At 41.5% G+C, this 27,950-nt stretch overlaps 1 protein-coding gene across 4 annotated transcripts; it reads right to left on the bottom strand.

Annotated features, from left to right (window-relative positions):
• Positions 1-14: 14 nt before the first annotated feature.
• Positions 15-27,357, bottom strand: RNF20 (ring finger protein 20). 4 transcript variants are annotated; one of them, XR_014024876.1, is made up of 21 exons: positions 27,170-27,338; positions 25,140-25,308; positions 24,475-24,642; positions 24,239-24,386; positions 23,925-24,107; positions 22,039-22,157; positions 19,254-19,400; positions 18,249-18,326; positions 18,002-18,121; positions 15,139-15,318; positions 14,389-14,524; positions 13,574-13,695; positions 11,382-11,770; positions 10,578-10,695; positions 9,716-9,865; positions 8,452-8,664; positions 6,472-6,597; positions 2,370-2,424; positions 2,151-2,291; positions 1,540-1,641; positions 1,135-1,263 (listed from the first exon to the last, which is right to left on the bottom strand). XR_014024876.1 is itself a non-coding variant. In XM_081315753.1 (20 exons), the coding sequence occupies exons 2-20, from the start codon at positions 25,266-25,268 to the stop codon at positions 1,087-1,089; spliced, it is 2,946 nt and encodes a 981-aa protein (XP_081171879.1). In that variant the 5' UTR covers positions 25,269-25,308; positions 27,170-27,357; the 3' UTR covers positions 15-1,086. The 4 variants fall into 4 exon arrangements, 3 of the variants coding, with proteins under 3 accessions (XP_081171879.1, XP_081171878.1, XP_081171877.1); XM_081315753.1 differs by lacking the exon at positions 2,370-2,424 and having other exon boundaries at positions 15-1,263; positions 27,170-27,357; XM_081315752.1 differs by lacking the exons at positions 2,370-2,424; positions 13,574-13,695 and having other exon boundaries at positions 15-1,263; positions 14,456-14,524.
• Positions 27,358-27,950: the final 593 nt, after the last annotated feature.

The following is a 27,950-nucleotide window of genomic DNA, read 5'->3' as shown; positions in this document are numbered from 1 at the left end:
TTCCACAAAGCAAAAACAAGAAATAACCATGGCAATTTATTGAAAAAAAAATGGCTATGAAAATCTCATTTTCATAGCAAAAGAAGAGATAAATAGCATTCAATAAAGCCTGGGCTGCTGTTTGATAATTCTGTGGAGGTGGCTTCTCTGAAACAGCTGTCTCTAAAACCTTGTTGTGGTCCAGAACGGCTTCCTTCACTGCACAGAAAACTTTCAAAGTGAAACTTGTGCATTTGAATGCGATTCAGTTCCCATTTGTGAATAGACTGGCTGCAAGAAAGCAAGGGCCAAATGCTGCCGATGGGTACCATTTGTGCTTACCGACAGTTTAAAAATTCTCCAGGCAATGTGTCAAAAAAAAAGTGGCCTTTTCTCAAAACAGCATTAGGGTGTAAATAGGATCCAAAATTATGGATGAGACCAAGTATGTGTTTCTGCATTATCGGGACAGATAATGCATATGATGAAGAACTGAAATATAGTGAAGGCCACCATCTTCTCAATGCCAAGATGCACTTTGTTGGCAACTTTCGGAAAACGTGAGTTAAAGTTCAGTTTGGAATAGGATTGGTGCATCGCTGTCTTCCTTCTTCGGAAGTAGGAATGCCTTCTATGGGCCACAGCACTCCTCACACGCAAGCAGACATTAAACTGGGAAGCGTGATGACTGCAAAGAAGAGTTTCCTCTTTTATCCAAAACAGAGCAACAGTTGGCTTAAAAATCGTGAGAAAGCCAACTGAGCTATCCCGAGTCAATTTTCCAGTTTAAAGGTTGCTGCCTGGTTTAGTTCCAAGCCAAACGATGTCAACACTGATGAATCAGGGACCAATTGACTATCTGGGCCCCACAAAAAAGTGTATTTAACAAGTGAGAACTGGCTTGGAAATTGGCAGTAGTTTTTTTTAAAAAAAAGTCAGGAGAAAAACAAAAGAACACATACTCGGAAAAGAATAAACCAAGATGTTCCTTTACAAAGAAGTCAAAATAGGTGAATGGCTGGGAATGAGGAGCAGTATCCAGCCTGATGAGGAATGGCAGGTTAGGGAGTGGACAGCGGAGATCCTCTGGGCCATACGTATCCGGAATCAACCAATGTAGATCCGATGGAAGTCATTGGCTCCAAATGCAGCATTGCACTTGGGACATTTGCGCTGCCGAGTGTCATAGCGAGTCTTCACACACTCAAAACAGAAGACGTGAAAGCATTTGGTGAGCACTGCATCCTTCTTGCGCATGTTGCAGCAGGGGCAGGTCAAGCGAGCCTTTTGAGAAAAACAGGGCAGAGTTTAGGAGCAGGTGTCAACAGACAAGCCTCCCCTTTTAGCCTACGAGGGAGAAAAATGTTTGTTCTTCCTCCTGGAAAGGCCAGAGGGCGCTTTCCTTCCATAAAAGGAAATTTAAAAAGTTTGCTTACACAGTATATTTCCCAAATATGCCAGCCACAACTCCACACGAGTGGCAATTATCTTTCTCCAAAACTAAACAGATATGCCCAAACCCAACACATCCAAGAATCTTTAGGCCCCAAAATTACCTACCTTATAGTCTTTGATCTCCTCCATGAGGATCTCATCACAGTTGGGAATCATGTCTGGTTTCTTGGTTGTCTCCAGTTTTCTTCGGAGCCGTGAAATATCCTCCTATAGGAAAAATATTAGCCAGGTAGGCCTGTTATTCTCTTGCCTTTCAGATGGCAAAGAAGAACGTCGGGTTCCCATTATAATGAAAATAAAATCTGACAAAAAGTTCATAAACGCCTAAATTTTGGCTTTTACTGCCCTGTAGAGTTTCACACAGATTAGAAAAATTCATGGATCTCTTCTAAGCTGTTAAGAAAATGAGAAAGCTGTTGTCCTTCCATTACTAGAGCCTTGTAGAACTCTATTGGAACTCAAATAATGAATTAAAACTGATATGTGAAGTGTAGGAGTTCCAGCTTAGGTATTCAGCACCAGTATTGGCTACTAACAAATGCAACAGTGGAAACAACTTCAAGTGAGCCATATAACAGTGACCAAGTTATCAAATTAGAGAGGCCAAAACGCTGTCAAAAAACAAGAGGCAGCCATGTAATCTGAATGAATGAAACTGGAAATAAAGGCAGCTCGTGAGAGAGAGCTGGCCAAGCAAAGGACTGCATGCCAGTTACCTGGGCTCGTTTGAAGTTGAACATGTCTTTTTCCTTTGTTACACTATTCTCCACAATCTCATCCTGGAAGTCATGCAATTTCTTCTGCGCCAGCTCCAATTGGGCCCGAAGGTCATCAGCTAGCTGAGCAGCATCCATAGCCTGAAAAACAAAACCGTAATGTTTCCCCATTCCACTTATTGAAATTTACACAACAGATGGCAGCACTCCAAAGGTTACCGTAAGTCAGAAGCTCCATCTTGTTGCTTGGCGAATATATGTATTTATTTTTTTTCTGGAGAAAGACAGAAAGAAGGGAGGGAGGATGAGTAGTGACTATTGTAGAGTAAACAACAGGGCCTCCTTGGCCTAGGCCAGGGGTAGGCAACCTTGGCTCTTTTATGACTCGTGGACTTCAACTCCCAGAATTCCTGAGCCAGCATGGCTCAGCTTGGAAACCTCTCTTGTTTTCCCTCAGCATGGCTGGCTCAAGAATTCTGGGAGTTGAAGTCCACAAGTCATAAAAAAGCCAAGGTTGCCTACCCCTGGGCTAGGACAAAACATCTATTTCGAAGGCCAGTAGCCTTCTGTTCTGCTTGAAGATTAGATTTACACGTGCAGCAGCAGCAACATCAAAAGAAAATGAGGCAACCGAGGGGCCTGCAAAAACAAAGTTGATTTCTTTGGTTCTGAGTGCAAAAACAAAGTTGATTTCTTTCTCAAATTTCACTCTGCGGAACATGTGGGCGTGTCTGTTTCTTTGGTTTGAGGGTCCCCAATCCTTTCTACCCCTTTGTTCTGCAGATAAACATGGAAATATTGCTGAAACTCCGGGGACCGGGTGGAGGGGAATGGAATAGGATTAAATGGAATGTGTTAGGAAAGTTAAAGAGAGAGGGGAACCGGGAGAATGATGGGGGAGACAAATGAGCCCAAAATATAGACAAATGCATTCTAGGTCCCATCTCCCTATCCCAGGGATAGGCAACCTTGGCTCTTTTATGACTCATGGACTTCAACTCCCAGAATTCCTGAGTCAGCATAGCTGACTCAGGAATTCTGGGAGTTGAAGTCCATGAGTCATAAAAGAGCCAAGGTTGCCTATCCCTGCCCTATCCTATGCCAAAAGCCAGTCAGGCAACCTATATGGAAAGCTCTGGCCAAGAAGACAACCTGCCACTTACCTTGTTTTCATCTCGATGTAAATGCCTTTGCCCAGTTTCCTAGGCTTTTTTTAAAAAAACAAAACAAAACACTGCCCAATGCTTTGCTCCTGCTTTAATTATTAGGATGACCTCTGCTTTTGGTTTTTTTTTACATTTGAAACTGATTTATTTATTTTTTTTACCTTTTTACCTTGGCATTCTAATGATAAGGAGAGAGGGTAGAATGAGGAAATAAATTCCCCTAAGGTTTACCATACAGAAATGGAAACCCTGACAGGGAAAAATTCCTGTGGGATCTATAGACCCCACATCGTTCCTATCACTCCCATGTTACACCTCTGCTCCGCGAGCTGCATTGGCTTCCAGTTGTCTTCCGGGTGAGATTCAAGGTGCTGGTAATGACCTACAAAGCCCTACATGGCATGGGTCCGGAATACCTTGGGGAGCACCTGCGGCCGGCGTCAACTTCCCTCCGCCCAGTACGCTCCCACAGAGAGGGTCTCCTCACGGTGCCACCGGTCAAAGAATGCCGACTGGTGACCCCCAGGGGGAGGGCGTTCTCTGTGGGCGCACCGGATTTATGGAACCATCTTCCGGTCGAGCTCCGGACGGTGCCTGACCTCCGCTCCTTCCGGTGCGATCTAAAAACTTACCTCTTCGAACAAGCTGGCCTGGCCTGATGGGATGGGGTTGGGTTTTATTAATGTGTTTTAACCTGCTTTTAATGTGTTTTAACTTATTTGTGGGCACCTTGTTTAATCTTTTTTAATTTTTGTATTTTGTCTTTTAATATGTATTGCCCTGTTCACCGCCCTGAGTCCTTCAGGAGAAGGGCGGTATACAAATTAAATTAATAAATAAATAATAAATAATCTTCCCGCGTTCTCTGTAGGCCTCAGAGATTCTACACTCCCCTGCTTTTGAAAATTCAGTGCTGGATAATTTAGACTGAAGTCCAGGGGAAAAGAAACTTAAAAGTAACTTCGGAAAAAAGGTTCCTTTTCTGCATCGGTTAAATAGGACTGTTTAACACTTTTGTCTCAGCGACTGCTATCTCTGTCAAAAGTGTTAATGTGTTGTCCAGAAACGGACAGAGAGAAGAGATCCAGAATTCTTGTTCTAGGCGTTCACTCAAATCCTCAACTAGTTGCTGATTTACAAATTAGGGCAGCCGTAGATGTCCAGCCAATGGGACCTGCAGTTCATTATTATCTAAGAATCGAAGACGCAGAACTTTGGTTGACACAAACTTACAAGTTGCATTCCTGTTCTTTTCTGCATGTGTATTAACAACCAGTGCTAATGCACTAACCAAAATAGCAAACCCTCAAAACAGTATTATTAACCTCTTACGATATTCAACCCCCTCAAGCTCATTCTGCTTTTCATATATCCTCACGACCTCGTTTTTGCTGGAAACCTTCAAACATTCTAATTATTTACCTCAGACCACTCGATTAATATTTTTTTTTTGAAGTTTTTTTTCATTTTTGCCCCACACACTTTATTTTATTTATTTATTTTAATTCCATTTATATCCCGCCCTTCTCCGAAGACTCAGGGCGACTTACAAGCTTAGCAGTAGCCTTCATTCTATGTATATGCCTGCTTATTAGGGCTTTCACACACACCCCAAGCGGCATTATTACAAAGTCAGCTTATTGCCCCCATCAATCTGGGTCCTCATTTTACCTACCTCGGAAGGATGGAAGGCTGAGTCAACCTTGAGCCTGGTGGGACTCGAACCTGCACTTGTTTCTTTTTGTCCGTGAAATCACTTTAAAGCGCTGCTTTTTTTTCTCCTAATTACAGAATCATTTGTGATTTCTCAGCATTTCCTTAGGAAGGAGATTTATCTGATCTAGCTATCTCTCCCTATGGAGACACATTCGACAGGACTCACACAATTGGAATAGCTGTTTTTCATTTGGGTGGACCAACCTAAGTCTCTCAGGCTTTCAAATCAAATTTCCTCTGCCTTCTAGGGAACCTATTTGTTTGTAAAATAGAGATGTTTGCAGCTGTCAGTCCATTCCACTCACTCATATATTTCATAAATAGATATATAGATAGCTTGATGATCAATGTTCAGTGACCATTCAAAGTTGCAACAGTGTTGAACAAATAACAGTCATGACCAGCCCATGAAATTGCAGTCATCACAGCACACACACACCCAGAGTCACATGATCAACAGGCACTTGCCAGTCCACTCACGTTTACAACTTCAGCTTGCACTTCAATTCCCATCTCCATTCCCCATCCCAGGTCTGCCTTTTTGCCACCCTGCAACCCGCCACTCCTGACGCCCCTTACCTCCGTGCTCTCCACCGACTCCTGCTGGCCCTTTGTTGACACTAGGCGCACTTTGACAGCAACAGGAGAAAGGTTAGCTGGGACAATAATTTAGATGGCAGCAACAGAATACAGGATGGCCAAAATGGCAGAGATTGGGGGGGGAGGGAGAAAGGGGGGGAGATACAGTTGGCAGATAATTGAAGCGCACATGTTGTGATGGGAGAAACTGAAATGTGGAACCTCTGCCAGCTGGGAAAGAAGCAGCAGGATGGAGTGGGCAGTTAGTGCAGGGCAGAAGTGCGAGGTCCTCACCTGGTGACAAAATCAGTACTACTAGAACTGTGGCCGCTGAGTGATGCCCTTATATGCTGCTTCGCCCAATGACTACTGTGCTTAACAACCGAAATTCCAAACACAATTAGGGTCGCTAAGTGAGGAATATATATATATATATTGTAGCTATGGCTACAACACATGGAACTATCAGCAATTCACTTTTAACAACAGATACTCAGAGACAACTACATCCCCCAAAAACGGATGCGCGGCAACTCAAAGAAATACGTCAGACCTCAACAAACAGACCGGTGAGCAGAGTGCAGACACCAACAGTATAAACGCGATCTCCCCACCCCAGCGTTTCCATCCTGACGACCTTGGAAGTTAGCCAATGAAAGCTTGATTATATATATATATATATATATATATATATATATATATATATATATATATATATATATATATATATATATATATATATATATATGTATGTATGTATGTATGTATGTATGTATGTATGTATGTATGTATATATGTATATATGTATATATGTATATATGTATATATGTATATATGTATATATGTATCCATCCACTCACTTTTCGCTTGTTCATCTCCAGGGCCTGGCTTCGCAGGCCCAGCTCCTTTTCTCCAGTGCCAATGTTGCTTTGCAGCAGATGCTCTTTCTCCTCCAGCTTCCGCACAACTTGCAGCTGGGCATCCACCTTCAAGAGGCAAAAACAAGGAAGAGGAAAGCATTCCACTTAGGATTCTGTATTTGCTCATCTTTAGGATTGGAACCCTTAGGTCAACTGTACTGCTCTGCTTGTTTTATAATGGGGATTAGGCTTTTCTGCCTGTTATAGAAAGAGAAACTATTGTATTTTTCCATTTATAAGATGCTATTTTTTTTCCTGCAAACACCCTGTTCAAAAATCAGGTGCGTCTTATACACGGAAAAATAATGGTAACCTCCGCAGCCCAGGGCATGCCTATGTGGGTTGCCATGCCGCCTGGTGCAGGTGTCAAGCCCCTGTGGACTTGCCACCAACGGGCAGGAGGAGGGGGCAAGATTGTCAGCTGGCCGAACTTCTGGATTTGCCGGTTCAGCGCTCTGCCGAACAGCTGATTGGCGCGGAGAAACTCACATGCCAGAGCGTCTTATACAAGGGTGCGTATTATAGACGGAAAAATATGGTATGTGCAGCCAACAGAAATCTTCCCTTTAGTGAATCCTGAAATGTCAAGCAGTCATAGCGCACGTACTTCTAAGCAGGGCTACAAATTAAAAGATGCTCCAGAAATCAACCTCTACACTTAACACCATGTTCTGCATTCCAATGATGTCAAAAACATATGCTTAACATATTTATTTAAGCTTTAGTCTACCACGTACATTGGGACAAAACAATAAGCCAACTACGAAAATTATGTCTCCAAAACACAAGAACTTTTTCAAATAGCTAATTTAGATTTTCATGTCTATGACCCAAATCATATAATTCAATATTCTTTATGGTATTAAGAAAGCACTGCCCCCAATTTCCCCTGATATGACTTTCACGTTTGCACTTATCAAACTGTTCCCCCAAATCCACCCTATATCCTGCTTCCCTGTAAATAATGAAGTTTCTTTCTGATTCTCCATAGCATTCCTCCGCAAGGACCATGCCTGGATCAAAAATCTATTATTGCTTCAAAATAGTTAAAGGTCATTTTCTGATGAATTGAACATACCCACACCCCTTTAAAAATGGCTTCTGAGGCATATAAGGGGCAGGTCATTAATACAGGGATATTGCTGGATGAGCAGGGTTGAAACCTGTAGCCCCTTTTTGAGTGACTACTCAGAATAGTTGCATTCAGGGTATTGGAGGCTTAATTCATCTATTTGGGGAGCTGTTTTGTTGTCTGCGAAAAAAACCAGTGTCCCTAAAAACCAAACATTTGTCACAAAATATTGGCAGCTTGACATGAGGGGGTGGGGGTCTGCAAATGGGACTGCAGTCACTCGTACTTACAGGTTGTCTAAGGTAAAGGTAAAGGTTTCCCCGCACATGCGTGCTAATCGTTTCTGACTCTAGGGGCCGGTGCTCATCTCCATTTCAAAGCCAAAGAGCCAGCGCTTGTCCGAGGACGTCTCCGTGGTCATGTGGCCGGCATGACTGGATGCCAAAGGCGCACGGAACGCTGTTACCTTCCCACCGTAGTGGTCCCTATTTTTCTACTTGCATTTTGACGTGCTTTCGAACTGCTAGGTTGGCAGAAGCTGGGATGAGTAACAGGCGCTCACTCTGCTACGCGGCACTCGGGATTTGACCCGCCAAACTGCCAACCACCTGATCGACAAGCTCAGCGTCCTAACCCACTGAACCACCGCGTCCCTATACAGGTTGTCTACCCTTGTGTAAAAAGATACCCAATTACTGCCAAAGTGCTCAAAAAGAAAATTGCAGTAAAGTTGTGCACAACGCCCAGTTTTAAGTTACAGTCTCTCACTGACGACACTTATGGGTTGCGTCAGAGAAGGCATACTTTGGGGATCCTAGTTCACTCCTCTTCTCACTGTCCCCACTTGCCTGGGTCTTCAGGGTAAGAACCTGGTCTGCCAGCTCCTCTTTTTCCTCTTTTAAAAGCTTGTGGATCTGGTTAGACTTGATGCGTTCCGACATGAGCTTGAAGTTGGCGTCATCTTTTTCCCTCAGCTGCTGCATCAGGCGGATGTTTTGCTCTTGCATGTCCTCAAAGGCCTGGCCTGTGACATCCATTTCAGATAACAAGGCTTCTTCCTCCTGCAATTTGAGAGGGAGACAGGAGACGGTTTCCACGTTTCCTGGATACTGTGATACAAGTAAGTGAACGTGTGGGCACTCGACCGGAGGGGATATAAATGACGACTTTTGAGTGATGTCGTCAGGCAAGCAAATACAGGTAGCGCCTATTTAATAACCACAACTGGGACCGGCAACTTGGTCATTAAGCAAAGCAGTTGCCGGGTGAAACCGCAACCGGGCTTACAATCTTACTTCAGCTCTCCTTTGCTTTGCAGACCTTGTGAAGGTTGCCAAGGCAAGGGCTGGCTGCCAAGTTACGTTTTCATCACCTTCGCCAGCGGAAAGGGTTGCTGCACGAGGCGGTCACTAAAAGAGGACTATTTTTATATTGCAATCTACGTATTTACTTCAGACATCAGGACTCAAACTATGTAACAGCAGCATTTGCATAATGGCATCACCATAAGCAGGGGTAGGCAACCTCGGCTCTTTTATGACTCATGGACTTCAACTCCCAGAATTCCTGAGTCAGCTGACTCAGGAATTCTGGGAGTTGAAGTCCATGAGTCATAAAAGAGCCGAGGTTGCCTACCCCTGACCATAAGGATGTCATCACTGTGGCATCATCTGTTTGTGATGGAAAAAAAAATAAACTATTGGGATCTTCTAGATTTTCTTTTTAGTTACTGGCATATAATTTAAACCGAAGTATTAATTTAAACTGTCTAATGTAGTATATCCTGGATTCTGCCTTTCTGATACATATCATTTACCACAAATATGCATTTTTTTATTGTCCTGAGTCCTTCGGGAGAAGGGCGGTATACAAATTAAATTATTAAATTAAATTAAATTAAATTAAATTAAATTTCCCTAGCTAAGTAGATGACTCCATTTGGACGTGGATAGTTCGTGGGGGTGGGTAGTAAGAAGACAGAAAAATATTGACATTCTACAGTCCAATCACCTCTTCTCTAGTCATCAAGACTAAATCAAAAGATTTAGCATTCTTGAGGAATAACACCACCTGCTCTACTTGCCTCTCAACCATCTCATTACCACCTCTTACCTGTTTTGCCATGGCTAATTTCTTCTGCAAGTATTCTATCTGTTCTTCCACAGCCCGGATTTTTCGGAGAGCGTCCTCATCAGCCATCTTTTTGCTCTCTTTCTTCTCCTTATCCTCCAATTCCTTCAGTCTTTGCCTTAGCTCTTCCAACTATACAAACAGAATTGTCCAGGAGAAAAGAGTTTTGTTTTGTTTTGTTTTTTAAAAAATGGGGGGGAGGGACAGAAAATGAATATGCAAATAATAAAGGAGGAAAGCTCAAAGAATCCTAAGATTTGTTCATGATTACTTGGAGGATGTAAAAAGCAGCTTTGACAGACCTGCTAATTAGCACTAGACAGAATGCCATCTTACAAAATTTCATTAAAAAAGAGGACTCGGCATCAACCCACTGAACTGTAGCACTTGAAGAGAGAGGAAGAGGAACCATATCACTGGTTTAAATGGGGGGGAAAAACCAGAATTTATTCCACTCCAGTTTGTGACACAAAAAGATAGTGACTTGTGGCACGTTCTTTTACATTCATTATAAGATCAGTACGTCGCTAAAGTACAATTCCCAAATCTTCCTGTTTTCCTGTTCTCTTTGGTTCTTGTTTTTTCTTTGTTCCACATCTTTTTAGACTGCAAGGAAAAAACAAGGATTCTTTTTTTCTTAATGGATTTGTAAGCCAAACCGTGTACATTTCCAGCTAACAAGCAGAATCTCAATGCTTGAAATACAGACTATTAAAGGACAGGCAGTAGACATTCAATGGAGATCACTTCTAAATTGACTCCCAAGTTTCCAGACTGCTTTATGACGCTTAAGAAAAAATAATCAAGACTCCAATGTATTTTGGACCACATCAAACGTGATTACCTCAGCTTTAGCCTTCTTTTCAGCAGCCATCAGTTGAACCTTGTCTCTCTGCTCTTTGGGAGCAGAGCGGTACATATCTAACAATAACTTCATTTCTTTCTGGCTCTCTTGTGCCTTCCTGAGAACATTGGAAAATAAAACAGAATTTGTAAGGGTAAAATAGTATAGCAGTCTAGTCGCAAATCACAATCTAGCTCACGCTTTCCATTAAGCTAGGGGCTTACTGCCCCCAGGGCTGATGTTGGGGACAAAACAGGAAAAAAAAGGCTATTCATTTTGTTCTATAAGTGCGATGGAACAAATCAATAAATGATCTCGACCCTAGACAGAGTCGCAACTGGAGGCTGCAACTTGCTAAGTGAAAATTTGCAAAAACGCTACGTGCCTCATAGGAGAAAAGCTGAAAAAACACTGGCTGTGGAAATGTGACGGTTATTTGTTTTATCATCATCCCTTTGCAAATGGCCGAGAAATTACAAGCTTATATAGCTGAAAGGCTATTGATTGGCCCTGAACGCTGGGAGCATCTCACACAGATGCTTCATCGCTTCACTTTAGGCGCAGGCAGCCTAAAGCAATCCCAGGTGGCTTTCGCAAATCCAGGGATCTCCTTTGTAAACCGATAGTAGCTGTAAAGTTTCACCCGCCGTTAAAACATTTTCAAGATCTAGGACCCAACTTTAATCCCTGTCCCTTTTCTTTGACACAGGAATGTCACACAAGGACCACAACATTAAAAAAATATCTTCGGCTATCACAGTACAGTTCCCCAAGCCCCCCCCCCAAAAAAGCAGATCAACTTACTTAAGATCCGATTTCAATTGCTTGACCAATTCAGCTTCTCTCTTCCTGCCGTCATCGTGTTTCCCTTTGTCCTTTTCTTTGGTCGATTCCCGCTCCTTCTCCGACTCCTTTTGCTTCTGCTTTTCCCTTTCCCTTTCTTTCTCTTTTTCCCTTTCTTTCTCTTTTTCCTTCTCTTTCTCCCGTTCCCGCTCCTTTTCTCGCCTTTCTCTCTCCCGCTCTTCTTCATCTCGCTTCGCTTTAGTTTCCAAGGCATCCTCAGAGGGCCCCTTGGAAGTGGCAGCATGAGGAGGATGATCCTCGGCTTCCTGTTTGATCTCCGGGGGCTCCTCCTTGGGGTCTTCAGTGCTGGACTGGGAATGCAGGAGAGCACTGCCGCTGCGAGAACGAGTCTGGAGCAGAAGAACAATACATTAGGGATACTTCTGATACGGGGTCTTCAAAAAAAAAACACCTCTTGTTCCTCTACCTTCATTTTACAGGGCTAGCCAAAACACACCAAAGCAGTTTCAAACGTGGGGTTTCTCTGTTCACCCAAATGGGAAAATAGATAGATCGCTGTATATTGAACAAGCCAGCCTGGCCTGATGGGTGATGGGTTTGGGTTTTATTGGGTTTTATTGGGTTTTATTGCTTTGCCTGATGGGTGATGGGTTTTATTGCTTTTATGTATTTTAACTTATTGTTATAGTTTTTGGACATCTTCTTTAATCTCTTTTAATTTTTGTATTCTTGTCTTTTAACATGTATTGCCCTGTTCACCGCCCTGAGTCCTTCGGGAGAAGGGCGGTATACAAATAAAATAATAATAATAATAATAATTATTATTATTATTATTATTATTATTATTATTATTATTATTATTATTATTATTATTATCCTTCTTCATACCCTGTGTAGTCGATACAAGCAAATATTCTGCTCTAAAGACGGAATCTTATTGATAGCGACAAGAATGCTCTGTGTGCAAAAACAGAAAAGATAACTTTAATTCCCACAATAGATGGCTGGCTGGAATAAACGAATGCAATTAGCACCGAGACGGCTAAATGGACTGACCTAAACAAAGAATACGGCTAACTATCGCTTCTCGACTTTGTGCCCGGGGGTGGGGGGAAAAAAAAGTGAAAACTTTTTGACTTTAGGTTTTGCTGATTAGATAGATTTGTTATTTGTTGTTATAGAAAGGACTAGTAGGTATTATTATACAAAAGTAAAAAAAAGCTGTGACTGTATATTATTATTTTAATCTACTGTGCTAAAAAGGGTAGGAAGGCAACGCTATTCTTTCCTTTTCCCCTTTTCCCTCCACTATTTTCATTATTGAAAATATTTGTATTTTATATTTTAATAAACTAATAAAACAATTTGGAACTTAAGGATGGAATATTACGGGAATTCTGAGATACTATAGTATAATGCATCCTGGACGTGGGCCAACCACCTTGAGAAATGAAATTTTCTGAAACAGGCTGTGTTTTGTGGTATTCTGGTCGCTACCAGACCATCACTGGAACATTCAGATTCACGTGTTCTGGAACAGAAAGAGAGCCTTGGTGGAGCAGTGGGCTAATGCCTCCTTAAGTAACACCAGCTGCCTGCAATTAGTGCAGGTTCGCATCCCACCAGGCTCAAGGTTGACTCAGCCTTCCATCCTTCCCAGGTAGGTAAAATGAGGACCCAGATTGTTGGGGGCAATTAAGCTGACTTTGTAATAATGCCGCTTGGGGTGTATGTGTGAAAGCCCTAATAAGCAGGCATATACATAGAATGAAGGCTACTGCTAAGCTTGTAAGTCGCCCTGAGTCTTCGGAGAAGGGCGGGATATAAATGGAATTAAAATAAAAATAAATAAAATACCGGTAAACCTCCCGAATGATCTGTTATCCAGATTGCCATGTTTTCTGCACACAACGTGCTTTTCTTTTCCCAACATTTCATTTACTGTACTTTTCTGTAAAAATAGCCAGAATGGATCATTTAAAGAAACTAAAACTATTTGGGCAGTAGTTTAAAAAACATTTCTAATAGGAGTATTTATAAAATGATAAAGCACTGTCTTGAGGGGGGGAAAAAAGCACAGCTGGTCATGCAAACACTATCCCACACGCTCTTCAAACCTGAATTAACGCACACATCTTTTTTGCTTCCGTTGTTTTTTTTTTAGACAATCTTTATTTTCCCATCTCCCTTACCTTGCTCAAGTCAGACTGAGCCTCCCTCAGCTTCCTCTTATATCTTAGCACCTCCCCTTTTAGCTGATGATTGTGATTTTGGAGACTGCTGATGAGGTGGCGCATCTCTCGATTGATGGGGCCTACAACACACACACACACACACACAACAGATGTGTTATATCAACCTCTCCTCAACTTTGCCATGAATAACCCTTCCTCAAATAGACTAATTCCTAGACTAATTGTAACAAAATGATGATTTATATTAGGGAGGACTAATACAAGCTTTCAAAACAAATGAAATGTCACCTCTCAATGGCCAAAAGACCCTCTTGGGCCTCTGATCATTTCCAGTGCCAGCAATGCTGCACACAAAGACAGCGTCGGGGTTTCATATTAATCACAAGAACTTTGGAGATGATCAAGTAGCAGCCATCCTTCAAAATGGTGCTTATAAAGGGCTTTGGTTCCTGTGATTCTAGCAATCCAATTACAAAAGGACCTATGGTTGAATAAAAAAAATATTGAAAGAACACACAGAAAGTGCCCTTAAAAAGCCCCATGCTAATAGATCAAAAATATTGTACTGGAGAAGCAGAATCCTCATGACTTACATCCATCCATCCATCCACCTATCCATTAGATTTGTCTCCCATCATGCTTGGGGCTTGTTTAAAAGTTCATCTAAATTTTAAAACTAATGGCCCTTTAACGTTAAACTACAAAGAGCTATGTCACTGGTGAAGTTATGCAGTGTTGAAAAGATTATTTGTGGAGCTGGCTTTGCAAAATCAACAAAGTAGGGTTTCTAGGAAAGACCTGGTATGAAGTACCTGCTTGTTCGTTAGCTGCAAGAGTCTGTTCAAATTCAATCCGCAACATCTCATATTCCTTACGAACCTGGGCAAGAGTGTCTTCCAGCTGAATAACCTCGGTTCGTAATTTCTTGTGTAAGCTGACTTCATCCCGCTGGAAGACAAAATGATAGTTACTGCATTGCTGCTGCCATGATGAAGAAAGACTGTAGGTATACTTTTTAGAACAGGGGGTCTTCAAGCTTGGCCCTTTTACGACTTGTGGACTTCGACTCCCAGAATTCCTCAGCCAGCGTGCCTGGCTGAGGAATTCTGGGAGTCGAAGTCCACAAGTCGTAAAAGGGCCAAGTTTGAAGGCCCCTGTTCTAGAACCATAATGAGTATTCCCGTAACAGTTTGTCTGAAACTGTCTTTGACATCTAAATATGGTATCATCCGTTTCTGTCTGCGCTTTTTTTTTTTAATTCTAAACCCTTTCTGAGGGATTTGGCCAGAACAGTTACTTGCTTATTTATCTACGAATAGCTTTTGTCTTTGCAATCTCCACCTGATTATCCTGATGATGACACACAGGCTTTAAAGTTTGTGTTGCAAAAACGTTTTCACCCTGAAATGTTCCAGGCTAGCAAGAGCCACATATCACGTAGCTGAGATCAGTAGGAGTTACTGTCCAAAGCATTTGGAGTGAGCAAAGCTGCAAAAGACACAACACTCGTTTTCTTATATTTTCAGGACAAAGTAGGAGACACAAAGGGAGAAGGCCATTACCTCAATCAGTTCCACCTGGCGCTGGTGAGTACTTCGGGTACCATGTAGCAGAGTGCGGGCTTCATCCAGCTGTGATTTTAACTGGAGGCTCTCATTGTATAATACAGAGAACTGGGACTGCATGCAACGGTATTCTGGAGTTTCCTTCACTACCTCTTCCACTGCTCGCCTGAGATCCACCTGGTTGGGCCCATGAAAGAGAACAGAAGTGATTCACTTATACTTGACAGAAATAAAGGCAACAGAAATGCAGTCCAAAAAACACACAAAGAAAGCAACCTGAAAGTTAGGTTTAGGCATTACCCTTTCATTCGTAACAACAAGGACAATCATTGGAACCAAGCCTAGCTTTTCTACAAATTCTTCCCATGGTCATTTAATAAAATAAAATAAAATAAAACTGATGTCAAGCTTTTACGCAAAATCCCAAATGGCCATTAAAAAAAGAGAACACTAAACCATGAAATCTGGCAATATAATCTGAAACGAGTCATAATTCTTAAATTAAAGCAAATAGATATAGTAAACATTTATGTATTACTCTGATGAGATATAAACAACAGCCTGAATATTTTGTAGCAAACTTTATATGTGGCCTAATAAAGAAGGTGCAACATGATTTCCAAACCATTTTATTAGTGTCTTGAAGGCAAAATAAACAGAAAAGCTAAAAGAACAGCAGGAGAACTTCTTGAACTGAAGTTCAGACACTTGCATTCAATTCAACCACGAGATATATCACTGGATATTTTGATGCAATGTATTAAAACTAGAAGTTTAGGGTACAATCAAAATCGTGGTTTTTTTTAGTCTGGAGAGATTTATATTATTAATCTATTTGATAGAAACTAAGGAGAAACTTCCTTAGACTGTTAGAACAATTAACCAGAGGAACAACCTGCCTCCAGAAGCGGTGAATGCTGCAATACTGGAAGTTTTTAAGAAGAGACTAGACAGCCATTTGTCTGAAATGGTACAGGGTTTCCTGCCTGAGCAGGAAGTTCGACTAGATGACCTCCAAGGTCCCTTCCAACTTTATATTATTATTGTTGTTGTTAACATCTATACCATGGAAAAACTCAGAAAAAAGCAAGCTATGTGTTTGCAAGGAATTTATAACCTTGGTTCACAATTCTGTCTATATATCTATATCGCAGATTCTCAGTCTTCGCAATGTGTGACTCCCAGAATTCCCCAGCCAGCATGTTGGCTGGAGAAGTCTGAAATTTGAAGTCCAGGCATCTTCAGGCTGCCAAGGCTGAGGAACACTGGTCAATATTAAGGATGCACCCTTTAGGTTTGTTTCTTCAACTGATCATTGCCTACAAACAAAATACACTGGAACCAGTCATTTATCAGTTTGATGGCACTGCTGAAACCCTGACACCTCAAAGACACACCAATATATACTGCTCAAAAAAAATAAAAGGAACACTAATAGTAGGATGTCTTATCTTGTGTTCCCTTTATTTTTTTGAGCAGTATACTTACCCCAGGAGCAACAAGTGTTCAACACTGCCATTCCCCCACCTGCAACATGGCTCTGAATGCTTGATTTTTACTGAGACCTGATTTTATTTTATAGCATATGAGTGATGTCACCTATTAAATGTTGCAATTATATCATTGCAACAAGGATAATTTCAAGACATTTTCAACTGATCGATAATCAGTGTTATTCCTACTGTATATTCCTTGCAATAAAATATGTATCACAACATGTCCCTAATTTCAAGAGACATTAAGTTCTCTAAGGCAATGGAATGATCTTAATATCTTAGACTGTATTTTTATTTTCCCAAGTAAAATCAAAACACACCGCATATATAGGATATCATATATACAACATTGCTCATGTATATTTTGGGCATCCTATAAAAAGAACTATGCAGATGGACACTATGAGAATATGGACAATTCAACAGTCATCTAGTTAAAGCTAAGCAAATTGTGGCGGGGGTGGAGTGTCGGAGACTAGATGGAAGAGTGCTTCAAACCTTAAATATCTGGCTTTCAGCTGTACGAAGAAAATATATATTAAATAATGTATGTAATAATCTTGTCATTAGCAATCTGTTTCTATTTTGGAATAGATATCAGAGTAACATTTAAGATAATAAAGACAAAGTATGTTGCTATTATTTCCAGCTTGCTTTGTTAGCCCAGAGGGGGGCAGCATTGCATCAATTCCAATGAAGCTAACATACTAAAATCAATACAGCAAGTAGAAAATGTGGAGTTATACACTCTTGCAATACTTTTTTTTAAAAGCATGTGATGTAGACATTTTGACTGCTTATATATACACTGTTTTATTCCTGGCTTGTCAGCCACCCAGAATTTGGTTTTAAGAAGGGTAGCTATACAAATGTTATTAATAAATACATTCACTGTACAACCGCAACGATCTGCCCTTTATGTGAGTTGCTGTGGTTAGAAGGGGCCACCTATGGTTCCCAAGAGATATTCCCATCGGCAGTGATCTACTGAGCCAAAGCTGAAAGTCTCTTCCTGGAAAGAGAGCTGCTTTCAGTTCTTGGATTGGTCTGTCTCGTCCATTCATCCAGACTGACTACTACTATACTTATGAATAAGCAGCAGCCTGTATAAAGGTTTGGGGTTAGGACTCTGACCAAAAGCCAATGACCTAAACTTCTGGTCGTGTCCTCCAAGTGCTGCATAGATTTCCTCTCACATAAATCCCTTCGTCCATTCAGAAGACACACTTGGAAAAACTGCTGACTGCTAATTCTGACTATTAAATGGACCCCCAAGATGAAAGCCTTTCTGGTGGGTGAGTGAACCACGCTTACAAGTTTAACTCAGCTTGCAGACTTTTGGGAAGCACATGCCCCATTCCTACCTTTAGCTTGTCGTTCTGAGTTGTTACCTCCTCAAGATCCTGGCGCAATTTTTCTAGTTCACTCAAACGGTTTTGGGCAAGCTCCTTGTTTTCTTCAAGCTCTGCATTCATCTCCTCAAACTGCAAAATGAAAGAACACCAGGACCCCCCATTTATAACATCCTCTGCTTTAAGCTCGCACTCTGTTCCCCCACGCCACAGTGCCTCTATTTTTTTTAATAACCTGCAAATGAGCCTTGAAAGTTACCTTTCGAGAGTTGATTGTGATTGTACCTCCATAGAGACTGCTACCTGCTCCATATACCTTGTATCCTTTTGAGTTTACCTGAAAGGTTTACAATTTTTTTTAAAAAAAAAACAAAACACAAATATTTCACAGCAGTTATTAACAGGGCACTGTTCACAAAGCTGCCTAACGTACAAAATGAAAACTTTTCCACTTGGAGTTAAGGGCTGATCCTCACTGCCATCATTAAAACAGAAAATGATAATGTATTTGGTCTTGAAAATGTTGCTTTAAGATTTCCCGCTGCATTTATGAAGGTTAAAAAGCTTCTAGTTTGTTTTTTCTGTGTGTGCATTTTAACTTGTTATCAATAACAATAACTTCTGCCCCTCGTGGAGATGTGTCTAGATGCAAAAAAAAAAAGAGAGGATTACAGAAATATTTAGCTGTGGTTCATGAAGAAAAAAACACCGAATTAAAGACTTTACTCTGACTCAAAACAATTTCAAATGAGGTGTGAAAGCAAGCCAAATTCCAAAATGTTATTCAAACCTGAGTAACCGAGCACATTGCTTTTAGAAGAGCATATTTATTTATTATAATAATACAATTTTCTTTCTTTCAGGGAAAGGCAGGAAGCTATTCAAAGCGCTACCACAAGCTATTAGAAACCTCTTCATAAGTGAGCAGCCCTCATCATCTGTCCAAAAGGAGTTTCCACTCACTTTCAAGAACAATTTTCCAAGAGGAAATTTAAAGTAGGGAGCCATTTTTTCCCCTGAAAGGCGGTATATTCACATTTTTTTAACATTTTACTTTCTCTAATTTCATCCACTTGGGGTTTCCAATTCTCATTTTAAAAAACCCTGCTGTGCTTCACAATCACTGTGCAGCTTCAGAGACCTTCACTGAAATGCAAAATGCCTATCTAGGTAGGAAAGAAAGTCCAAGCTGATGATCACATTTTCACATTTGCCAAGAAATATATGATATGTTCCTATTGTTTAATCTGGGACTGCCACTTACTCTTTCCAGAACATCTGCCAGGTGCCTGTTCAGCCTCTGTTCTCGTCTGCGAATTTTGTCCGTATCCCACTGCAAGTCATCAATTGTAGTCTCTAGCACAGATACACGAGACTCTGCTGTCTCTACTTTCCCTTGTAATTTGGAAAACTGAGGCAAAGAAATTAGAAGGGACAGAAGTTAAAATGAGGTTCCTGTGTTTATTCTCAGAGTGACTACTCAGTGTTGACAATCTTTGTGTTACACACAAGTCTCGAATTTTACTCGTATACCTTCACCAAGGGTGCCACATGCTTGCAAACAAGGGAATTTTCAGGGGCTACTAATGAAATTTCCCTCCTTGCCCCTCCCTTCCAATGCACCAACAGCCTATCCCGTTTAGGATTTCACTGCAAATTCCCCAACCCACACACTATATGCATCCTATGAATGACTTGTTTCTGTGCCAGAGTGTTGAACGCAACTCTAAAAACGACTTTCCCAGCATGAGAATCATTTCAGTTTTAAAATGCCAGAGTTACAGAATGCCTTTACTAAAGCAAATGTTCATGCTGACTAATAATTATGGGATTGTCCTAATACAACAGGAGAACAATGAATTAAACGACAGGCAGACTTAAAACAGAGAGGGCAGGTTTCTCATGTACTAATTTCTTGTTTAAGAAAGGTATGTCATGCTTCACCCTTACAAAAGAAGGCATTGCTTTGACAGACTCAGTTTTTTAACTGAATCTTAAAAAATATTTAAAGCACATTTATAGCTGAAAGCAAGACAGAGAGAGAAAACTGAAAGTAACCAAACTTAATTGTTAGTGAGTAGGATTAAACGGCAGGGGACGCGGTGGCTCAGTGGGTTAGGACGTTGAGCTTGTCGATCAGAAGATTGGCAGTTTGGTGGGTCGAATCCCGAGTGCCGCATAACACAGTGAGCGCCTGTTACTCGTCCCAGCTTCTGCCAACCTAGCAGTTCGAAAGCACGTAAAAATGCAAGTAGAAAAATAGGGACCACTACGGTGGGAAGGTACAGTGTTCCGTGCGCCTTTGGCGTCTAGTCATGCCGGCCACATGACCACGGAGACGTCCTCGGACAAGCGCTGGCTCTTCGGCTTTGAAATGGAGATGAGCACCGGCCCCTAGAGTTGGAAACGACTAGCTGGCATGTGCGGGGGAACCTTTACCTTTACCTAGGATTAAACGGCACCAGACTAAAATGATCATTAAAAGTGAGAAATGCTGACCCCAAGAATCAACATCTTAAACATCAAGAAACAAAAAAGAAACCAGTGCAGTTCAGAGAACAAATGACATACAGTAAACACTTAGCACACTACAGAGAGCAGTACTGTATTTTGACTTTGCTTTCATTTCCAAATGCTGTCCAGAAGCTTCCCCCTATTGTCCATGCAGCAATATACAAGGCAGGAAGTGAATTCTGTGGCCAGAATCTCTTTTTCTTAGCTAGAGTACTTATAGTCTCTGTCCTCCAAGACTAATGCAAGGTACAGAACTACCTAAGCTCAGATCTTTTAGAGACAATGCAACCCTAACCACAATATACTGCACTTCAGTCTAAAACTAGCTTGATGGTTCACATTTAATTCACCTCCCTGTATTACTGCATCCATATTCTCCATCTAGGACCCAAGCATTTCAAAAAAGCCTACCGCAACCATTGACATTGACAACTGTAATGGGGAGATTATATTAAGTAGCTTTTGCCTAAAGAACTAATCGGGGAGCAGTAGGTGTGAAACCTTACCACCTAAGTGAGTGGCTGAGACTGTCAATTATTTGAGGGTAAGTTGAGAAGGATATCAAGTGCCAAAGGTGAAACTATAACTTGGTAGGGATGAGAAGCCAGAATTTTACATCTCGTGCTCCTAGCATAAACATTTATGAGGAAAAACTGATGCTGTTTTCCCAATAATATCTGAATAAACAGAATATCTGAGTGCAGCCATCCGCCCCCACTTCTAGTAACCTCCAAAAGCCTATTCTTACCCGCAATCAACATAAGAAGCTCCGAGTAGCAGACTATTTATTTAACTTGGTGCATTGGTGAATTCTAGAGTCTCGGAGTGTTAGAATAAAAATAAATTTAAAATTAAGGGCAAATTATGTTATTTGCGCTTCTCATGGTAGCTAATGAATGAGAAAAGACCCACTGTACCCATAGGATTCGCAACAACGAACTGCACTCGGTATTGTTTCAGCTTTATTAGTGGTGTGACACAGACAAATGTATACTATTCACCTAATAATTGGCTGGCACTAGGAGAGCTTTGCTTCCTTGTTTTTTCCTGTTTTCTGCTTCACACTCTGCTTTTACGTTGCACAGCTTAATAGTTTGCCCCCTTCCCTTGAACATCACCAAGCTATTCCTCTCCTTGTTGTTGTTGTTAGTTGCGAAGTCGTGTCCGACCCATCGCGACCCTATGGACAACGTTCCTCCAGGCCTTCCTGTCCTCTACCATCTTCTGGAGTCCATTTAAGCTCACGCCTACTGCTTCAGTAACTCCATCCAGCCACCTCATTCTCTGTCGTCCCCTTCTATTGCCCTCAATCTTTCCCAGCATTAGGCTCTTCTCCAGTGATTCCTCTCCTAGGAGACCTCAAATTTTACACCGCGTAGGTTACAAGGCCAATCAAATAATATACAAGTAAGATTCAGCAGCTTAATTAACATCCTTCTCTTTAAGGTCTTTTCCTTTGCCCCCTAAAATTCAGGTCACAATTTTCCTGGCCCCATCATTTCTGCTACGTGGCTTCCTGGAACCTTTCCTTGTACCTCGTGAGACATAGAGCGATGTTTCTCCTGAAGCAAATCAGCCAGTTCCTGCAGCCTTCTGTTCTCATTTGCTAGAAAGGAATTCAGCTCCTGAACAGCCTCTTCCATTAGAGATACATCTAAAGATGACCGGGGGGGGGGGGGGGGGGGAATAAAGAACACTATCATATTGCAGCTATCAGGCCTCTAAATATTTTCTTTAAAAAAATAGAAATAAACAAGACACAGTGATTTGTTATATTTTTCATAGAAACTCAAATTGTTTTTATTTTTTTAAAGCAAGTTTCTAGCCTTATAGATTTTAAGAACAGACTTCAGAATGATGGGAACAATTCTAACCTTGCATAATTTTAGAGTATTGTTTCAAAAAACTGGGTAACTAAAAAAAAAGTAAAACAAACAAGATGACAGCGTTCTTCATAGTTTTTACCGTTGAAATTTGGGAGTAATTCCAACAATAAAATTTGGAAATAACCGCTTGTCCAAAAATAGATCTAATGAAGGAATGTATAGCAATAGCACTTAAAACTGAGATACCGTTTCGTAACAGTTACAGTCCTCTCTCAGCGGTTTACAGTCAGCATATTGCCCCCAACAATCTGGGTTCTCATTTTACCAACCTCAGAAATACTGTAAGACTGAGTCAACCTTGAGCTAATTAGGACTGAACTGCTGGCAGTCGGCAGAATTAGCTTGCACTACTGCCTTCTAACCATTGCGCCACCATGACTCTCTAATGTATGTTTTGATTCTGAGTGGACATCAGAAGATTTTAGGATTTCTCTTTCCTACAGCATTTTATTGCTTTTCCTTTTTGTTTATCTCTTTTCACTTTTACAGATATTTCTAAATATATTTACAATGGTATAAATAGCATTGTAGTGAACTCTCCACTATTGCACAGAACTAAAGTACAATACATCAAATGTAATATAACTACAAATTATAAAATATATAAATAACCATTGTAGATTCAAACCTCAAGCTGCAAAAGTCTACCATGAATAAGTTGAAATATTGATGTTTGGTGCTATCTACAGAAAGCAACCAAAATGAATGTTTTTCCACTGGTTTACTTAGGAGTTCAGCTAACCCAGAAAACACAATATTTAAATCAGCATTAGAAAGATGGATCAAATTTAGAAAGCAACTGAACCAAATAGTGCCACGTGCATGACAGGAACAGTGCAGACTGGATATAGAGCAGGTTAACCTGCAAGTAGTTTGGACCTAAGCATGTGAGAATAGACACAATAGATCCCCTAAACTCCGCTGAAGATGTTACCTAGCCTGGTAACAAAACGTTCAGAACTTAACCCACGAGCTCGGAGAACGAACCTTCACCCTCATCCTACACCCAAGCTACAGATATTCGCCACTATTGCAAACAGACACATCGTTTAATTTGGAGGACAAGTGGCAAATCACCAGAGCCTGGCCTTTCAATTCCCAGTTCCAACAATATACTGGACTCAAGGAGATCAAAAACATCTTGTTGGATTGATCATCTTCAGACAAGATGGGCAATAGCCAGGAGTGATGGGACTTGGAAATCTAGTAATATGAGAAGGATCAAAAACGTGCCCTTGATTTAGTTTATCATGTAGGCAAAATTCATTTTATCTGACAATTCCAGTTTACTGCAAGGCACAATCTCCCCTATTCTGGCAACTCTCCTGATCTGAAGTTGCAGTTCCAGATAAATATCTATTTTTAGCGTAATTTCAAAAGAACCAAGTACTACAAATCATTATTTATTTGACAAATTGGCAGTAAAGTCAATGGACCAGCAACAGATTAGCCCATTTTTCCTGAAAAGGTTCTCTAATTACAAATGTTTTGAAAATGTAATACAGTATATCCCTAAGTTCTGGAAAATGCCATACCTCCACTGTTCAGCTTCTGGGACAGCACATCCACTCTCTCCTGAAGTTTATCATACATTGTCACAATCTGCGTGACTGCACGGCGGGAAGACTCAAAACGCTCCTGTAGTTGGGATTCCATTTCCTCACTAGTGCTACTAGCCAGTGTAGCCAGAAAGGAGAATGCAGGCTCAAATATTTCTCCTAAATTACGATAGCGCAAGAAAGTAATTACCACTAGATGCAATCTGGATCCAAAAGATAAAATTATTTCATACTACCACGAGATCGTAAGCATCTGTAAAACATCCACCACCCTGTATCAAATACTTTACCTCGATCCCTCTCATCTTTGCGTTCTTGGTTGCTGTCCGAATCAGGCTCCGGTTCGGGTACCACCAATGCTTTTCGCTCTGACAGGAGATCCCCAAGGCCTTGGTCCAAGTCATAGCGTTTTAAAATGATGCGAATGTTCTCATCAAACTGAAAAGAGGGTATGTTTCATTTATAAGAAAGTTCGCCAGGCAAAATTGAAGGGATGGGACCATTAGGAGAAAGAAATGCAACAGACCTGGCTCCAGTAGCGGTTGATGATCAGTAACGATGCGTCATCCGTGGCTTGACGCTTTTCCAGCTTCTCTATATGCTCTCGCAGCTCATCTTCAATAGCTTGCCGTTGGTCCAACATCTCTGCCAGCTTTCGGTTCTTAGTCTGGAGTGTGCGAATGTCCAGTTCTTCCTGAAATACAGCCAACATGGTATAGTGATTACAATGTTGATCTAGGTTTGGGAAGAACAACTATTCATTTCAATGCATGTCTGAGGTGGTAAGTAGGCATCCTAATGGCCTCCACATTTTTTGGACCACAAGTATCCACCATCCTTTGCTACTGAATTCCAAAATATCTGGAAAACACTAGGCATCTATATATCAAAATCCAATTCATAACATCTCACACTACAGCAAAGGGGTTCTCACACAAGGTTTCTCAAATATCCTCCTTCCTATAAAAATTCATAAAGAAAATTAATATGAAAGGAAAAAGAAATAAGGACTCATAATTAATCATCCACATCCTATCCTAGCAACAAGTTTATCATTTCCATGAGAGTTAGACCCAAGTCCACCCAGCTTTGGGATAGAATTCATCCCAGTGGCTATGGGAGTCAAGGAGAGCACAACAATCAAAATATTCCATTCCACAGAAAGAGTAAAACCCAACACGAGATACAAACCGTTGAGGAAACGCCACCAAGCTTAATAGTCTCCACAGTGGTCTCTGAGTCCTCAACTCCTGCCTTTTTCTCTGGAGGACCTGATGGGCTAGTCTCTGCAGCCCCTCGTTTGTTCCCAATCCCAGACATAGTTACAGAATGGAGATTCCCACTTCTCCAATTATTTTTTCTGAAAGAAAGAGAAGGAACGTTGTAAATGTATGAATTTTAATTTTGCTCATTGGTCTTATTAAGACATATTTCCAACAATCAGAAAAAAAAACCTAAATAAGACATCAAATTATATTTGAAACAAAATGTATGCAAATCTCCTCTCTTGTGTTATAGTTTTTCCATCTGAGGCCACACTGGTTTTCAATAAAGGAAAAAACCCTTCTCCTTCCATCTTGAAACCCACAAAATGATCTCACAAATGCTTGTTCGTTTAATTCACTATTTACTGCTTTTTTTGCCCATTCGAGATCTGTTGACAAATTCCCTGGGAATCAGAGCTGAAAACATTTACATTTGATTTAATTATTTTGAAGCACACAGGGATTTGAACTGCATCTGGTTGTGGAGTCCTTAATGGTCTCTGAGCTTGGTTGTTAGTTTGCAGATGTTTCATTGCCCTACTACAGGGGTCTTCAAACTTGGTCCTTTTATGACTTGTGGATTTCAACTCCCAGAATTTCTCAGCCACCCTGCCTGGCTGCCTGCCAAGTTTGAAGACCCCTGCCCTACTTGACCCCCCACCAAAAACTGGCAAGGCAAGCTACTGTATATAAACAGAAACCAAACTCCACACTTACTGGCACTGATGTTACCTAGTTGGCTAATGAAACATCTGCAAGCAAACAACCAAGCCCAGGAGAACCAAGGACTCCACAGTTCAATCCTGAGCTACAGATATTCTACAGGTAGTCCTTGATTTATGACCACAATTGAGCCCAAAATTTATGTTGCTAAGTGAGGAAATCGTTAAGTGAGTTTTGCCCTATTTTACTACCTTTCTTGCCACATTTGTTAACTGAATCTCTGCAGTTGTTAAATTAGCAACACGATTTGTGAAATGAATCTGGTTTCCCCATTGACTTTGCTTGTCAGAAGACGGAACACGGCAACTATCATAAATGCGAGTCAGTTGACAAGCATCTGAACATAAATCACATGACCGTGGGGGATACTCAAATGGTCATAAGTCAGAAAAAAATTGCCGTTAAGTCATTTTTTTCCCAGTGTTGCTGTAACTTCGAACAGACACTAAATGAACTGTTGAAAGTTGAGGACTACCTGCATTGTCAGCTAGCTTTCGGTTAAGTGGAAGAGCAAAATTACAAAGAGAGCAAGGGGCAGAGTTACCAAACGAAACAGGTGACAGGCTGTGGAATAAAGTATTATCCCACCCCTGGATCAAAACTTTTTTTTTTCCTTAAGCCTGTCGTAGTACGTTTCGTTTGGTAACTCTGTCCCACTTTCTTGCCGTCTTTGTCATTTTGCTGTTGCGCTTCTTGAAAACTAGATGAAAATAGAATATCTGGAGCTCAGGACTGAACTAGGGAGTCCTTGGTGCTCTCTGAGCGAGCTTCGTTGTTTGCTGGATGAAAACACCAACAAACCCACCGCCCTGGAAAGCAAGAAATTATTATTAATAATAATAATAATAATAAGAAGAAGAAGAAGAAGAAGCAGAAGAAAAAGAAAAAGAAAAAGAAAAAGAAAAAGAAAAAGAAAAAGGAGGAGGAGGAGGAGGAGAAGAAGGAGAAGGAGAAGAAGAAGAAGGAGAAGAAGAAGGAGAAGGAGAAGGAGAAGGAGAAGGAGAAGAAGGAGGAGGAGAAGAAGAAGAAGAAGAAGAAGAAGAAGAAGAAGAAGAAGAAGAAGAAGAAGAAGAAGAAGAAGAAGAAGAAGAAGCAGCAGCGATAAAACAATCCTGGGGGGGGGGCGAGAAGAACTCTCTTCTAAGCGTCTCTTGAAGCAACTGAGGACGGAGCCTGCTTGCGGAAAAGAACTTTGCTCGTGCTCAGGGGAACTCTTAAACGAGAGACACCTACAGTGCCCAAAAGCTATCCACGGTCGCCCACGGGACGCCGTTTACCGCTCGCGGGGTCTGCAGTCCAACGTCCTCGGCTCCTCCAGCCCCCAACACGCCTCCATCTCCCCCGGCAGCCCCAGCCTCAGAAAGAGACCGCCTCCTCGCTTCCCTCCTCCCTCCCCGCGCGCCCTCCCAGGAGAGAAGGAAGGCCTCCCCGACCGCCGATACGGTCTCTTGCCTCCGCGTTCGCTCACCAGCCCCACAAGGGCCTGCGGCCTACAACAATTGCCCCAGGAAACTGTTACGCCGACGACGAACGCCAAGCAACCAATCCGGCCTCGCTTCTTTTCTTTCCTCCCCTCCCCTCCCCTCCAACCCTCCTTAGAACGGCCTCTTTTGCCCCGACTCGGAATGGCTGCCGCCCATAGATCCGTAATCCTTAGAGTTGCGCGAAGGCGTTCAGATTCCGGGTTCAGTGTTCACTTGGGTTTGTTTTTTTCCCCCTTTCCGTTTTCTTTATGAACTTGACGTGCCCGCCTGTTTCTTTTCTACCGAGCGGTTCCGAACGGCTCGCGGCAGCCACCAGTTCCGCCAGTTGGAACTACTCCTCGAAGAATGGAGCGCGAGGTTCCTGGGAACGAACTATGCAAGGCATTCCCAACGGCTGCGGTAGGAATTCGTTAGCTCGCTGGCTTCTGGCCGCAACCGAAAGTTAGGCTTTCTGTGTGGATCTATTGTTATTAATTTTTATTAAAGACTTTTTTTAAAAAAGTCAACATACATGCTGTTTAAATTAAGAA

This window comes from Vipera berus, assembly GCF_964194415.1.
Source record: "Vipera berus genome assembly, chromosome: 2".
Classification (NCBI taxonomy): domain Eukaryota; kingdom Metazoa; phylum Chordata; class Lepidosauria; order Squamata; family Viperidae; genus Vipera; species Vipera berus.
Note: the sequence above shows the minus strand (reverse complement) of the source record. Positions and strands in the feature narration are given on the sequence as shown.

Excerpts from the sequence above, each read along its gene's own strand:
- RNF20 (XM_081315753.1), bottom strand. The coding sequence starts at position 25,268 with ATGTCTGGGATTGGGAACAAACGAGGGGCTGCAGAGACTAGCCCATCA. Across the intron at positions 9,866-10,577 it reads AAAAGAAGGCTAAAGCTGAG|TTGGAAGAGCTAAGGCAAAG; the intron begins GTAATCACGTTT and ends CTGTTTGTATAG. Across the intron at positions 1,642-2,150 it reads TCAACTTCAAACGAGCCCAG|GAGGATATTTCACGGCTCCG; the intron begins GTAACTGGCATG and ends TTTTTCCTATAG.